Raw genomic sequence first — 17,127 nt, 5'->3', positions numbered from 1 at the left:
TTTGCTCTTGTCTTTCGCGCTTCTTATGCGTCAGTTTCCACTTCAGTTTCCTTTCACCTTTTGCGCTTCTAACTTCCTACTATTACCACGTTTCCTTCATGCCTCTCATCTCCCCTGAAATTCTTCGCTCTGAATTCGTTTATGTGCTGCCTATTTTCCTGAGATTTTCCCAGTTCTTCTTTGATCATCACTCTTTTGGTAAGTTTCCTTTTTTCCTTCTCTTCTTATTTTCACTTTTGCGTTTATGTTGTTTTTCTGCATGTTGCTTCTGCGCCTATATTGCTTGTTTTGGGTTGCATGCTAGGATAGTTCCAATATTATGTAGACATTAGGGGGGTAACCATTTCAGGTTTTTGGTATTTAGGCTTCGTTTTAACCATAGATTTAGCCCTTGCTTGACTGTAGATATTGGATAGGCAAACTGTAGTCTCTGGTGTTAGTGCCGGTTTTCCGACCTCATAGACTGACTCTGAGTGGTGCCCCAACTGTAGGTATGGTCCAACGCTCCGTCGCGAGGGTTCCTGTTGTGAGAGCACCCTACGACCGATATGCCTGGGTGACCTCGGACCTGAAGGACACCCCTAATCAGATGACCTTAGAGGAACTTACGGAGTTTCAACAAGCCAAGTACCTATGCGGGGGAGGCCCTGAGGAAGCTAATTACGAGATGTTTGTTCCCGCTGACCAGGAACAGATATTCCATCTAAACCTACACACTCCTCAGGTTGCTAATTGGATCTGGATGTATAAGACGATGTTTACCAATTTGGGGGTTCGCATCCCTTTCTCCCCCTTCCAAATGGCGCTGCTTAACCGATGTGATGTAGCGCCGTCTCAACTGCATCCGAACAACTGGGCTTCTATCCGCTGTTTCGAGATGGTCTGTGAATATTTAGAGTTGTCGACCTCCGTTGAGGTCTTCTTGTTTCTCTTTATTTTAACAAACCCTTCTAAAGAGGGGAGGGCCAAAAAAGGCTTCATGTCCTTCCAGTCAGCCTAAGGTCGGAGGATTTTTAGCCTGTTTGAGGATTCTTACCATGGTTTTAAAGATCAGTACTTCAAGGTTCACCCTGCTGATGGTCGGCATCCCTTCTGGTTGAACTTGAAGGGGAAACGCCGCATCCCGACTATTAGAGTTTCGGGGCGGGGTATAATGCCTTCACAAAAGTGACATACAAAGGGTTGTCTCCCGAGAATAAGAAAGTTGCCGACGTTTTGTTGGCTATCTTTTGCAAGAATCATGTTAACCCCATCTCCTCATGGGTGATCGTGACATGGCCAGGGGTTATATAGGTGGGTAGTCATTTGGTTGTATGCTCGTGTTTGTTATTATTCATTTATTTCCTTAGCCGGTTTGCCGACTAATGAGTTTTTGTGTCTTGTTTCAGTGTCAATGGATGGCGAGCAAGTTGGACTCGACACTCTATTCAACACATTTCTTTTTGAGGGTAGTGATGATGACTCCACTACGCGTACCAACGAGGTGCCACATTCCTCTGCTGTCGAGGCCGAGGCCCAGTCCCAGCGTACCCAAGGAGAGGTGGCTGGGATCAGCTCTGGTCCGAGTCTTCGGCCGGCGGTCGACGGAAAGGGTGGAGGACCGGAGGTAATAGTTGTTGACAATCCGAGGAAACAGAAACCAACTTCCAGCCCGAAAGGGGCCCTTACGGTAATGGAGAAGAACTTTGATGCAAGTAGTTTTATCGATTCCTAACTTCTACCTGGTACCGAGGACTTCTTCCTTGGGGAGAGACTGGCGTTGTCGCACGCAACCGCCGTTTTCAAATCCCCCCTGATGGATCCAACCGACCCATCATCAGCAACAAACTTCATCATCAGTAGCTTGGTAAAAATCACAGCTCCGAACTCATTGATGGTTTTCCTTCCCAAGATGATGTTGTAGGCCGTGGAGTCTCTTAGAACGATGAACTCTTCCATTACCGACCTCTTCCCCTGACCTCCTCCTATGGAGATCGGTAGGGAGACTACCCCATCAAGATTGATAAAGTTATTGCCTAAGCCGACCACACCGTGTTGGTGGGTTTTCAGGTCGGTGTCTCGGAGGCCCAGAGCATCAAACACATTACGGAACATGATGTTCAAGTCAGCTCTGGTATCTATGAGGATTCGCCTGACCAGGCCAGTTCCCACTCTTGCTGTGATCTCCATAGGAGGGTTCATCTGGCAAGTCATCGAACCATTGATCCTCTGGTCCGAATGATATTGATGGTACCCTCCTGGAGGAAGGCGCAGGACTGGACGATGACACAGACAAGACTTTGGCATCTTTCCTGCATGCTGACTTCGACCTGGGGGCAGTGTCTCTCCCGACCACAACCTCACAATGGTGAGGCCGCGTTCATTGTCCTCCTCGGGTTCTTGTCTCGGTCTCACGACGCGGCTCCTATCGTTGCCAGATCGGTCACGATCCCACCTCCTGGGTTCTCTTATGAGGTGAGAGAACTCTGCCAGCTTACTTTTCGGGACCGCCTGCTCCAGAGCATCCTTCAAATCGAAACAATTTTGGGTCTTGTGGCCGAAGCCCTTGTGGTAGTCGCAGTAGAGGTTTTTGTTCCCTCTAGTTCTATCCTTGAGTTCTCGTGGCTTCGACAGGATGCCTTTGTTGGTTATCTACTGATATACCTCGACGATCGGGGCTGTCAGGGGGTGTAGTTAGTAAACTTGCCTACCTGGGGGAACGGCTTGAAGGCTTTAGCTGGCGCTCCGTCCTTGGAGTGCTCCTTAGGCCTTTCCCTGTTACCGGGCTGACGAGCAGGGTTATAGGCAGGCTGCCGCTTGTTGGCTGCAACGACTTGGCTAACCTCCTCGTCATTGATATACTCCCAAGCCACATTTTGGATTTCTTGCATCGTCCATACGGGCTTGGTGGTAAGGTGCTTCCTGAAATCTTCGTTCAGCAATCCGTTCATCAAGCATAGACTGGTCACCGAGTCGATCAGGCCGTCAATCTCCAAGCATTCATCATTGAACCTATCCAGGTACTTCCTGGTCGGTTTTCCGCTTCTCTGCCTCACCCCTAGCAAGTTGATCGGGTGCTTTGCTTTAGCAATGCACGTGGTGAACTGAGCCAGGAAGCGCGGGTTATGTCCGCAAAGGTTATAACAAAGCCCTGGGGGAGAGCATTAAACCAGCGGATTGTCGGCTCCCCTATGGTTACGGGGAAGGCGCGACACCTTACTTCATCATCCACACCTTCTAGATTCATCCTGGCCTCAAAGGCCGTTAGATGTTCTTGAGGATCTTGGGTGCCGTCATATCTCATGTCCGTTGGCTTATCGAAATGCTTCGGAAGCCGGACCTCGAGAATGGAGTGGTGAAAAGGGGTTGCCCCCATGATCACAGGGCGTCGTGGCATTCTCCTTAGTCTCTCCCTGCTATCCTCTCGGTTTTCCTCCCCAGTGTGTCTCACTGGAGGCCGGTTGTAGATTATAAGGTCTTGCCGTCTCCTCGGCACCTCTCTACTTTCCCCTTGGCTTTTGGGATCGGACCGGTAGGTCGGTGTGCCCCTAGATTAGTCTCTTTGGGGGCTTCTCTCTCTGGTTTCCCTCCTCCTTTGAGGGGATGGGGAACGATGCTGCCTTGGGGCGGGCCAGTAGTGCTCTCTGCTTGCTAGCTCCCGTTCTAGGTTCTACACCCTGTGGCGCAGCTCCTGCATTATCCGAGGATAGTCGCTCCCCGTCCCTTCGAAGGGACACCTTTCCCGAGAGTGGGAGGGAGGCTCCCCTCGGCGCGGGGGCGGGGGGGGGGGGATCTCGTGCGTTCGCGGGAGGAAGCCAAAGATGCTACCCCACTGGTTCGGGGAACCACTTCCTCCCTACGTGGCTCGCCTCCGTCATCTCTTCCCACAGGACCTAACAGGAAATCCATTCAGGCCAGGTCCCCACAGATGGCGCCAATGTTCAGTACTTTGTGTCCCGGACGGGTCGGAGGTGCTCTCGGGGTGCGATGGTAGGAATCAGCCTTGGTCTGGGTCTGGAGGATGAGGGCAGAGACGTAGCAACCTCCTGAGCTACTACAATGCGAGGGGGAGAGCCACCTGCGATGACAATCCGACGCCCAAGTCAGAGTTTGTACAGATGACAGTAAGAGTATGGAGGTAGTGACGTACCGTGGGGAAGGGGTAGGGCCCTCCCTATATATACTCTGTCAGTAGGACGGGTCCGACAGGAGAGGTCTCTTTTCTGGAAACTTCCTCTCTCAGCTGTCGCGTGGCTGGCTACCAGGGAATAAGTGTCTGGGTCGCAATCCGAGCGTATGAGGCCCGCTGAGTCGGCCGCTCTGGTCAGGTCAGACAATGCACCAACCGGGCTGGGCCGGAACAAAATCATACAATATAGGGTAAAAAATATTAATTAAAATATAAAATCGTAATAAAATATTACTAATTTTATTCAAAAATATATATTTTTATTAAAAAATTTTTTGAACCGAATCAGATAGCTTAAAGTATAATCTGAATTCGATTAAAAAATGATACTGTATAAAAATAATAAATTCAAAACCGATAAAATATGCTTTAGATTCGGATCGGATTGGATCCTAGACAACATACATAGAGCCAGGGACGGATCTATTCATGAAATAGTGGGGGCAAGTGCCCCCAGTGAATTTTTGAAAACTTCTTAATAGTTCTTAATAATATAAGTTAGTTGTCCCACCATAAAATTAAGTTTGCCCCCACAACAAAACTAATATAGGTTATTGGCAACTTTTGCATATATTTTCATGTTTGAAATAAAACTAAATAGTAATTTTAGCCTTTTTGATTGGTTGAAAAAAAGAAAAAATCTACCTCTAAGATAATACATTGGTGCTGTGATATTGGACTTATTAAAATTCTCTAAAATTTTAAAATCTTAAACAAAATTATCTTTACTAATTTTTTGGTTAAATAATCATATTTTATAAATTACAATATTATAATAATTATAAAAATTATTATTATACTATATATATTTGCCCCCACTATTAAATTTTTTTGGATCCGTCACTGCATAGAGCTGGAGACATGCTACCATCATGAGCAGGAGAAGTGAAGGCAGATTCGTGAAAGGCAGAGAGCGAGGCGGGTGCTCGCCTTTTATATTTTCAACACATAGCTTGAAGAGGTGGCAAAATGAGTCAAATTTTTACTAATAAAATTTTGACAACATTTATCCATCAATAATTTAACAGTCAATAAAAGTGATTACTAATAGTCTCCTCGTTAATAATGTATTTTGAAAATTAAGTTGGATTGGTTTAGTAGTTAACTCACTAGTTTATTGTTTAAATAAGTATCGAAAATTTGAATTTTGCTTTATAAATGTAGTAATTTATTGGCCAACAATAAATTTTTAATTAAAATTCAGTACCACAACGAATTAATCCTTGACTTATCAAATAAAAAAATACTGTGAATCATAAAAGAAAAATAATATATTTTAAAAATTTAAAAATAATTTTAATTGATTAATATTGGCCAACAACTAACTATTGATGGCTTGGCGAACTGCGCCTCAATAAATATAAATAGTTGATAATTAGATATTTCGATTTGCGCCATTCAGCATGAACATTTACCATGATATACCGTGTGTTTGGATTATGGTTGATAAATAAAAATTTATATAAATTAATTTTATAAACTTGATTTTGTATAAAATATTTTGATTTATATTTGATAATTTTATATTAAAATAGATTATAATAAAATAAATATTATTTAAATTATATTATTTATAATTATTTTTAAATAAAAAATTATTAAAATAGATATTAATTTTAATAATTTTTGTATATTATTTTATTATTTTAATTTAGATATTTGAATAAATTTTATTAATTAATTTTATAATAAAATTAATATTTATTTATTAAAATAAAAATAATATCAAAATTGGTAAAATATATTTTTAATTAAAACTAAAAAAATATAAATTTTAGAGCGAATTAAAAATAATAAAAAAAATTAAATATTTACTTTGATAATGATTGAAATAAATTAGCAAGTTTTTTATGATATTTTTTATATAGCATATTTTTAGTATTCTTGTACTCTTTTTTGTATGCTATAATTTTTTACTATTATTATTATTTACGACTAATTTTATTTAATTTACTTTATCTAATGGGATTAATAAATTATATTATAAAAAAATAATACACAAAAATCACAATTATAAAGTGTATAATGTCAAACAAATAGTTAACAAAAAATAAAAATAATAAATAATAAAAAAAAGAGTTCATATAAATATAATAATAAGAATTTTATAAATAATACAATAACATACATAAAAGATAAAGTTGGTAAAAAGTAAATAAAGATTTAGTGTTAATGGCTAGAAGTACGTGAAACGCAGAAACTAAAAATTGTTGGGAGCCACTTAGATAAAATGTCAAAAACGTCTTTTTTTTTAAAGATGTTTTTTAAAAATTAAAATTTAACACATATAATCAATTAAATTGTATTATTTTTATTAAAATTAGAGCGGATAAATCAGTTTAGCAAAAAAATTAATAAATTAAATTTTGAACCGATATAAATTAATATTTTTTTATAAAAAATTACTACAATATTCCTATTATAAAAACACAACTAATATATATATATATATATATATATATATATATATATATATATATATATATATATATATATATTTGAAAGCTTTAAATTCTAACCCTATAACGATAGAGAAGAAAAGAGCTAGAATTTAGGATTCTCAAAATTAATATATATAATAAGAGTATTTTAGTTATTTTATATAATAGAGGTATTGTAGTTATTTTATGATATTTTTTATATAGTATATTTTTAGTATTCTTAGTACTCTTTTTTAGTATGCTATAATTTATTATTATTATTATTATTTACGACTAATTTTTATTTAATTTACTTTACCTAATGGGATCAATAAATTATATTATAAAAAAATAATAAAAAATAATACACAAAAATCACAATTATAAAGTGTATAATGTCAAACAAATAGTTAACAAAAAAAAAATAAATAATAAAAAAAGAGAGTTCATATAAATATAAATAATAAGAATTCTATAAATAATACAATAACATACATAAAAGATAAAGTTGGTAAAAGGTAAATAAAGATTTAGTGTTAATGGCTAGAAGTACTTATTGAAACGCAAAAATTAAAAATTGTTGGGAGTCACTTAGATAAAATGTCAAAAACGTCTTTTTTTAAAGATGTTTTTTAAAAAATTAAAATTTAAGACATATAATCAATTAAATTGTATTATTTTTATTAAAATTAGATCGGATAAATCAGTTTAGCAAAAAAATTAATAAATTAAATTTTGAACCGATATAAATTAATATTTTTTATAAAAAATTACTATAATATCTCTATTATAAAAACACAACTAAAATATCTCATATATATATATATATATATATATATATATATATATATATATATATATATATATATATATATATATATATATATATATATATATATATATATATATATATTGAAAACTTTAAATTCTAACCCTATAACGGTAGAGAAGAAAAGAGCTAGGATTTAATATTCTCAAAATTAATATATAATAAGAGTATTTTAGTCATTTTATATAATAGAGGTATTGTAGCCATTTTTTATAAAAAATAATATTAATTTAGACGGATTCAAAATTTAATTCACTGTTTTTCGGTTAAATTAATTTGTCTTGACCTAATTTTGACAAAAATAACATAATTTAAGTGATTATATGTGTTAAATTTTAATTATTAAAAAGTATCTTTAAAAAAAGACGTTTTCTGCATTTTTATGGGAGCATCCCCAAAATTGTTATTTCCTGTAAACGTGATTTTGAGGACAAAATTATTTCTACATTCATGAGTAAAAAATAGGAGCCACTTAGATAAAGACGTCTAAAACTTCTTTTTTTAAAAATATTTTTAGTAATAAAAATTTAATATATATAATAGATTAAACTGTGTTATTTTTGTCAAAATTAGATCAGATAAATTAATTTGACCAAAAAATCAGTGAACTAAATCTTAAATCAGTCTAAATTAATATTTTTTATAAAAAATATTTACAATACCTTTATTATAGAAAATAACTAAAATATTCTTATTTTAATATATACATATATATTAATTTTGAGAATCCTAAATCTATCCTAACCATTCTCTTCTTTCTGTGTCGTTATAGGTTCAGATTTAGGGTTTTCAAAATATATATATATATATAATAAAAATATTATAATTATTTTTTATAAAAAAATATAAATTTAGATCGATTTTAAAATTTGGTTCATTAATTTTTCGACTAAATCAGTTTATCCAATTTAATTATGACAAAAATAACATGATTTAATTAATTATATATGTTAAATTTTAATTATTAAAAAATATCTTTAAATAAAAAAATTTTAAAAATATTTATTTTAATGATTTGCCAAACTAAAAATTAAAACTTTCAAAAAATTTAAATGTCTTTCTTCCATTTTAACGCCAAACATACCCATGATCGTCGTTATCAGTGACACTAAAAAAATTAAAATTTTTAGTCCTTAAATAAACGTGCAAGATAATTAATTAATCAAAATAAGAATATTCTCTCAAAATACCTAACAATTACTCTATATTATATGAGGCAATGGTAGCCATGGAATGCTATCATGCATCCATGGCGCTCTATATATACCCCTTAGATGTTAATTAGCACACAACACACTCCATTCCCGAACAATAAACACTCATAATCATTTATCAAATCGTCACCATGGCTATCTCGAAACCCATTGCACTTGTTGCTTTCATAACCATCCACCTAGTGATGATGATCCACACCGTGAACTCTTCAAAAGAGGTCTCATTCACCTTCGAAAGTTTCGAGCCGGGTGACTTGGATATCGTCCTCGAAGGCGATGCCACGATCTCAAAAGACAATGACATACACCTTACTAAGGTGAACGATGCTGGTGTCCCAGCACATAACAGCGTGGGTAGAGCCTCGTACTCTGCCCCCATCCGTCTGTGGGACGCCATCACCGGAGAGGTGGCAAGCATTTCCACCTCATTCAACTTCTTCATTAAAGCCCCTTACGACCAGAACTCTCCCGCCGATGGCATTGCCTTCTTCGTCGCTCCACACGACTCAACCCTCCCTCCTGACTCCTCCGGCAGATTCCTCGGCCTTGTTGCTGGCACCTCGGTTACCCGCGGCGGCAACTCCACCGCTGCTCGCTTCAAAGCCTCATCAGCGGCCAGCAACAAATTTGTTGCCGTTGAGTTCGACACCTACACGAACCATGAGAACAAAGACCCAGATTACAAGCACTTCGGAATCGATGTTAACTCCATTGTGTCGTCAAAGTACACAGAGTGGACATACTGGGAGAATGGAGCAGTGGAATCAGTGAGCATAACCTATGATCCTGTCGCCAAGAAGCTCAAGGTTGTTGGTGTTTATGGGACCCACGATCGCATCGAATTGTCTTATGACATAGACTTGAAAAGCGTGCTTCCAGAGTGGGTGAAGGTAGGGTTCTCTGCCTCCACGGGAGAAAATACGCAAGTCAACAACCTTCAATCTTGGTCTTTCAGTTCAACCTTAGTGACCGATGCTCCTGAAGGCCATATTGCTACTGTTGTGTGATTCTAATTGAATATTTGGATCCATCCACTATATATGCATGCCTACCTACCTTCCAATAAGGACAACCACTTAAGAACTCAGTCCATTATTATTGTGATTGAGCATGCATGCCTATATTTGTATGTTATTTAATTAAGGTTGTGTTGCCTATATATGTTTAGTTTGTGTCGTCATGCTCTGGATTATTACATATGATGTTCTATAAATAAATTACTTAATTATGTAACCTTTTGTTGTCTCTTATACTTTTCCAATTTCTTTCCTCATTTCCTTTGCCTGCTTTATCTTCTCATGTGAAATTACTATTTTAAGAGACAACAAAACTTAAGCCTCAATCAGCTTAAAATTATTTCATTTTATATTTATTAATTATTACTAAAAAAAATATAAACAATAAACTAGATACTAAGTAATTTTTAATTATAAACAATAAAGTTAGGTAGTCAACTAGTTTTTTTCTTCTTTTTCTTCTTTTAATTATAAACAATAAAATTAGACGGTCAAGTGATTTTTAACCAAATTCCGTTTATCATATGTGTGTTTGTTGTTGATGTCTTTTTTTATATGCTTCTTTTTCAACAACATCACTGCCATCCTCGCTATCTTCTTCTCTTATTTGATTTTCTATCCTCCTTCTTTTTTCTTTTTATCCTTCTTCCTTATTATTATTATCATTGTCATCATCTTGTTCTTCTTTTTCGTTGTTTTATATATTTCAGAAAATTAAAATACATAAATTTTTATTCACGGCATAAAAATTTTGAAGGATTACATGTCCTAAACATTGACATCCAATTAATAAAATACGCATATCACAGAAATTATTGTTGCACAACACAAAAATTTTAAAGTACAACACAATTTTTTAAAAGATCATATGTCCACACACCCAACTAATAAAATATATACAACACATAAATAATTATTACACATCACATAAATTTTGGTGCAAAGAACATAAATTTTTTAAGAACTACATACTTAGAACATTAAAAATTCACAACAAAAATTTGTGCTATGTTAAAAAATTTCAGTACTATGTACAAAAATATATGTGCTGTATACAAAAATTTTTATATTATATTAATAAATTTGTACTATGCTAAAAAATTTCTATGCCATATACAAAAATTTTTGCATATCAATAAATTTTTGTATTTATCTAACAAAAATTTGTGCCAAAAAAATGCAAAATAAGAAAAGAGGTGACATATACATGCACTTTTTTTCTTTTGCTAGCTTAAGTTTGTGTCGGCTTAGACTTAGTTATAAAAACGCTTACAGGTATAATATTACAAAATTATAAATATTATACACACTAAGTTAAAAAATAATAATTTTAGATCTGTATCATTGGTTACCACAGTTTTGCTATAGTATGTACAGTAAAAACTTGATGCTTCAGAGTTCTATTTCACGACCAAATTTAAATTCTAAAACCTACCAAAAATTGACTATATATAGAAATAGCAATGCTATATATATATATATATATATATATATATATATATATATATATATATAAGTTTTTTTGACTCTCAAATCCAATTAAGTTGGCCTAATCCTAATAAAAATCAGTTTTATTACCCAGTGCATGTGAACATGCTTTCACTTTTCACCCCCACGATGTTTCAATGCACATTCTTTGACATAAAAGACCGTTTCAAAACCTTATTTTAATATTGATGAACTTGAAACGACTCTAAAAAATTTCTCAACTAACCTCTCTCTGCTAAGTCGAATCATAAAAAATAACACCAAACAAAAAATCTCTCAACGAACTTCTCTGTAGTAGGTTTCAAATTATCAACAACAACACCAAATGAAAAAAATCTGAGCGAAGCTCTTTCTGCATTTCTAAAAAATAAAAAGACGAAGCATTATTGAATTTAACTTGATTCTAAATTGTGCATTTCTGCTTCTATGTAGTTGTAGTGTTTCTTATGTGATTTAAACCATGTTGATGAGTTTTCTAGTGTCATTATTTCAAGTTTCAGTGATTTAGATTTAGTGTGAACCTTGTCATATGCGTAGATTTTGAGACTCTATGTAGTTGTACTATTTCTTATGTAATTTAAACCATGTTGACGAGTCTGTTGGTGTCATCATTTCTAATTTTCAGTGTCATTTTGATTTAGATAAATAGTGTGATTTTTGACAGTCTTAGATTTGGAGTCTCTATGTAATTGTATTATTTCTTATATGATTTAAGCCATGTTGATGAGTTTTCTGGTGTAATAATTTGCAATTTTTGGGTTTTATTATGAGTTACATTTAGTGTTATTTATTACATAGGTTTGGATTTAAAGTCGCTATGTAGTTGTATTGTTTCTTATGTGATTTAAGTCATGTTAATGAGTCTTCTCGTGTCATTATTTTTAATTTTCAGTATTATGTTGATTTAGATTTAGTGTAATTCTTGTCATAAGCTTAGATTTAGAGTCTCTATATAGTTTTATTGTTTCTTATTTGATTTAAGCTATGTTGATGAGTCTTCTCGTGTCATCATTTTTAATTTTTGGTGTCATTTTGATTTAGATTTAGTGTGATTCTTGATATAGGCTTGGATTTAGAGTCTTTATATAGTTGTACTATTTCTTATATGATTTAAGCCATGTTGATGAGTTTTCTGGTGTGATAATTTGTAAATTTTGGGTTTGATTATAAGTTATAATTAGTGTGTTTCATGTCATAGGATTGTATTTGGAGTCTCTATGTTGTTGTATTGTTTCTTATGTAATTTAAGCCATGTTGATGAGTTTTCTGGTGTCATTATTTGCAATTTTTGGATTTTATTATGAGTTAGATTCAGTCTAATTCATCTTTTTTATGCCTTACAGACAAAATGACAAAAAAAAAGTTACTGAAAAAAATATTATAACTAAGAAGGCACCAAAATATGATGTAAGCATATTTTAAACAAAACAACTCTGTTTTTGTTGCATAAATAAATTTTATAACATAATTTTCAATTACTTTATAGAAAACTCATGATTTGTGGTGCTCTATAAGAATTATAGATGATGTTTTTGGAAAAATGAGTAAAAAGAAAAAAAGTTATTATGGATGAAATGAGATTTGGTACTCTGAGCCATATCCCATCCTTAAATGTCACACACAAGCTTCTAAAGAAACTGGCTAATTTCTTCGATCGTATGAAAACACCCTCATCACACGTTATGGGAAAATAACCATAATCTCTGTAAAGATAAGGGATGCCTTGGGCTTAAATACAACAGATAAAACTTGTTTCTCTAGTCTATTCTCATGATCAACTCTTGGTGTTTTTATTATTTGATAATGTTATTTTTGTTTACCTATTTTGGTATTTTTGTAGGGGATACTTTTCCAGACAAGATTATAAATAAAGATATCACTGAGGAGCAAAAGGAAGTTATTGATAGCTTCAAAGGCTTTTCATTGTCTTCTTTGATAAAATCTTTGTTGAAAATGAACGTGGATGGAAGGGAAATAAGCTAAAATCAAGAGGACATTCGTTCTCTTCATCTAAACATGCTTCTTATTACCAACAACCATGAACAAAGTCTTCCCAGTTCACATGCCAGTAATCCTTGATATTGAAAATACACGAAGGCAGAATTGGGCTACTCACGTGATAAACTTCCTAATTAAAGGAATAAAGAGTAACAAAAATGAAGAAAAATACTCAATCAATGGGTGTCTTTTTGCACTCATGATTATATACTTTCATGAGTCCAAATTTGTTGATACCACAGCTAATACGAGACTCGGACCACCGTGAGTTGCCCACTGGACAAGGGAGATACTTGTTAAAAGGATTGAACATGAGGAGAAGGAAGAAATGGTAAAATAAAAGAACTTATTTCTTTCAAATTTTGGTATTATTATTTCTTTACAAAATAACACCAAATATCATTCAAATTAACACCCAAAGTTCTGTCTTATAGCACTAAATATGCTAATTAATTAAATTTTTGTTTTTGAGGATTATCAAAAGAGCAGAGCTTAAGCCAAAAATAAAAGGGTAAAAAGAAGAAGAGTGAAAAGAAGCCTGTTATAGAACTTTCATCTTCAGAAACAAGGATTGATTCTTATAATGAGTAAGATTTAAAAGCTATATATTTATTGATCAAAATTTTTTCTGTTTCAGAAGAGAATAAAGGAAAGAGAAAATTAAAAAAAGAAAATAACCAGAAAGAAGAACAAGAAAGAATGACAAACTTACAAAAGTTAAAAAAAAAATATGTTCCATAGAAAATAATACACAAAAAAAGAAAGATTGTTAAAACTGAACAACAAAAAGTGAAAAAGACCTAATAGAAGCTCAACGTGCTTTTTCAGAACGGTAAAATCAAGATCTTATATTTTTTTATATAATTTTCTAAAAGATGTTCATTTTTTCTTAGAATACTGGCTGTCAACTTGTCGAATAAAAATAATTCTATGTTTCAAACACAATCAAGCATTGAGGAGTCTTTAAATGTGTCAAGTGACCCCATGTAATTTCTCTTACTGTTCTTTTATTTCTTAAACATAAATTTACCGTATTATAATTGTGTAGCTTATATGCTTTTAATATGAATAGCTTGGTTCTTAACTATAATTTTATATCTTTTTTTTAAAAAAAACACAAAAATCCCCTTTAATTTTTTTTTCAAGAAAAAAAAAGACATGAAAAAAAAAGAGTTTATTTCCTGCAGCCTTGTAAGTTCTCATATATAACATAATTTTTTATTCCTATTCAATAATTTTCGTGCTGTCTTAATACAATTTTACTGACGAGTGGTCAGCAGCCTATTATGTGAGTGTAAATTAATCTTAAATTCCAGCTTCATTTGGTTTAAAGTTAATTATTTAAATATTATTCTAATCACAACTAACGTATGTGACGTAGGAGAATTATCAGCAGAGGTTGCAGGCTGTGACCCAGCAATCTCAGCTGCCTGGTGGAGCCAACGAAGCCGGCTCTAAGACCTCAGTCGTGGATCCCGACACGATCTGGTGTGAGACCGCCTATGAACCCCACAAAAATCGCCGCTTCGGGTTGGGCTCGTTCTTCGCCAGCGGCCTCCACTTCTTTGCATTGGCAGTTTCCTTTGCCTCTGCCTCTGCCACCAGCCCTACTAATACCCAAGAGGTTATCAACCTGAGGGAGGAGCTGCAGAAGCCAACATAGGAGCTTTACTAGCAGCAGGAGCAGTATGAGTAAAGGTATCGAGATTCTTGCACGTATTGCTGTCAACTCGGACCTCACAGAGAAGCTGGAGTAGCTCGAGTGGCTGCGACAACAGATAGAGGAGTACAGCTAGCAGATGCACGTTAGAGGCAGCGACGCTGCTAGTGCGGCACCAACGGCAGCTCCTACTCCACCGCCTTAGCAGGGGGACCGCGACGCGGCCGCCGACAACGATTATCAGGATCTCTAGTTGTTAGGGTTTTATACATTTTTATTTGTTTAGGGTACATTACTCTTCTGTGATATTTTATTGTATTCATACCATTTATTTTTAATAAAATAATTTGTTGATTTCTACTGCTTTTAGATTCCTGATAACAATTTTATTAACAAGAGTTTTAATCCGAGGTTAATCCAAAAAAAAATTAATAATTCTATCGGTGGATTTATCGCCAGAATAATCCGACGGTAAGTTTGTGCCATTTAAAGTAAAATGGCGCCAATGTTACATCCGACGGTAATCATCAACCCCAAACTCGACAATCCATTGAAAACACTAATGAAAAATTTGCCGGTAATTAGTGTCGGACAAAAAAATCCACCAAAATTCTGACAGTAAATCCGACGATAACCTTTTCAACGGCGGAATTATTAGACTAATCTGACGGTACTCAGCGTTTTTTTTTGTAGTGTGTGTGCACTCTAACAAGGAAGATCATGTGAGAATCAAATTAATGAGAATTAGGAAGACACTCATAGAGAGCAAGATCATGGTAATTGAGAACTATAGAGATGATCAAAGGTGCAGAAGATTGATCTCCTGGAAACTTCTAGAGAATTGGTATACAAACTAAATACTGATGGGCCAACGAGCTGTGCAGGAGTTCTAAGGAACAATAATGGTGGATGATGAATATGGACTTTTGCTACAAGATTGGAGAATGCAAAGGCCATAGAAGTTGAAGTAACCGCTATAAATTAAGATGGGGCTAGAAATTGCTTGGAGTAAAGGAATTAAATATTTAATAATGGAGACGGTTTCTCAAAGACCCCTCCCATGTGACATCCAACTCTTTCTCGGCCTCTGTGGAGAATACGGACTATCCTAAATAACAATTGGAGAGTGCAGTTCCAATATGTGCTTCTGAAGGCTAATTAGGTGGCACATGGACAAGGTAACCTGATATTGGATGGTGAAGAAGAAAGTATGTTCTTTGAACAACTTCCTAGAGAAGTTTCAATGCATCTCTTTGCTGATAATTTTCTCTTTTCTTGGTCCTGGGGCCTCTTTTGTTAAAAAAGAAGGTTAGCGTTAAAGAAATTGGTTACTACAGTGGGCTTTCTTTAAATTAGTTTGGCAAATTATTCAAGAAGAAGGTGTAAGAGTTGGGTCCAAATTTTATCAATAAACATAATAACAGTGGTTCAATTTTTGAAGCTCGTCTAAAGCGGCCTCGTCAGACTAAATCAAATCTAAAGTTGTTGCAGTTTTAGGAGATGGTTTTGAGTGGAATTTGAGTTCTATCGATCCATCTTTTCGGTTTGAGTTCATGGTGATTCTTGTTAATAATAAAAAAAATTTAACACACCTAAATATATTTAAATACTAATATGTATCAGAATATCCAATTTTATAGTTAATTTGTATTATTGAAATGAATTTAGAAATAATATATATTATTATTTATTAAAACAAAAACTATTTTATTTATATAATTTAAAAAATTTAAAATAACTAAAATATTAATTTATATTTTAATATCAATAAAATATTAAAATATTTTTATAATTTTTTTAAAAATACCTTTTATATTGTTTCTGCCGAGGATGTTCTGAGCTGTAACTTCATCGTCTGAGGGAATCACTCGAGGTCCTCTGTGTAGTGAGCTCGGATAGTCCTTGGAGCCGAGAGCCGGGACCCGGTCGTAGAACCTGCAAAAAAGACTCAGACTCCCAAGTCAGTATGATATCTACCAGAGTATTAAAAATATCAAGAGGTAAGTACTTTGAGTGTCTTTCGTCTTATATCCTCCTCTATCTTTGGCTGAGAATAGTATTTATAGTCGTTCCAGGTGAATGAGCCAGTGACTATTTTCGAGATCTAAGGGGAGTTCAAGATATCGAGAGAGGGTTGTTTCGGTGAATGATTTTTGCTTTTACCGAGGTATAACTCGTTTTGACTAATTAATAAGGGATACGGTACATAGCCTCTAAGCTTGACTTGCCGAACTTACGTTAGCAAGTTCAAGCTTTTAGTTTGGTAGTTATACCTCAGTTTGGGGTAGCGCTACATTATGAGCCCCCAAGCTCAATGCGTGTCGTATTTGACAA

The 17,127-nt window shown here is 34.4% G+C and overlaps 2 protein-coding genes across 2 annotated transcripts; one reads left to right on the top strand and one right to left on the bottom strand.

Annotated features, from left to right (window-relative positions):
- Positions 1-1,710: 1,710 nt before the first annotated feature.
- Positions 1,711-3,355, bottom strand: LOC112778882 (uncharacterized). Its single transcript, XM_025823160.1, has 3 exons — positions 3,200-3,355; positions 2,691-3,083; positions 1,711-2,604 (listed from the first exon to the last, which is right to left on the bottom strand). Exons 1-3 carry the CDS (start codon positions 3,353-3,355, stop codon positions 1,711-1,713), a joined length of 1,443 nt encoding a protein of 480 aa, XP_025678945.1.
- Positions 3,356-8,671: 5,316 nt separating this feature from the next.
- On the top strand, positions 8,672-9,864 carry LOC112780106 (agglutinin-1). Its single transcript, XM_025824445.3, has one exon. The coding sequence runs from the start codon at positions 8,763-8,765 to the stop codon at positions 9,636-9,638; it is 876 nt and encodes a 291-aa protein (XP_025680230.1). The 5' UTR covers positions 8,672-8,762; the 3' UTR covers positions 9,639-9,864.
- Positions 9,865-17,127: the final 7,263 nt, after the last annotated feature.

This window comes from Arachis hypogaea, chromosome 19 (assembly GCF_003086295.3).
Source record: "Arachis hypogaea cultivar Tifrunner chromosome 19, arahy.Tifrunner.gnm2.J5K5, whole genome shotgun sequence".
NCBI lineage: Eukaryota > Viridiplantae > Streptophyta > Magnoliopsida > Fabales > Fabaceae > Arachis > Arachis hypogaea.
The sequence above is the reverse complement of the archived record's forward strand: the minus strand, read 5'-3'. Positions and strand labels throughout refer to the sequence as shown.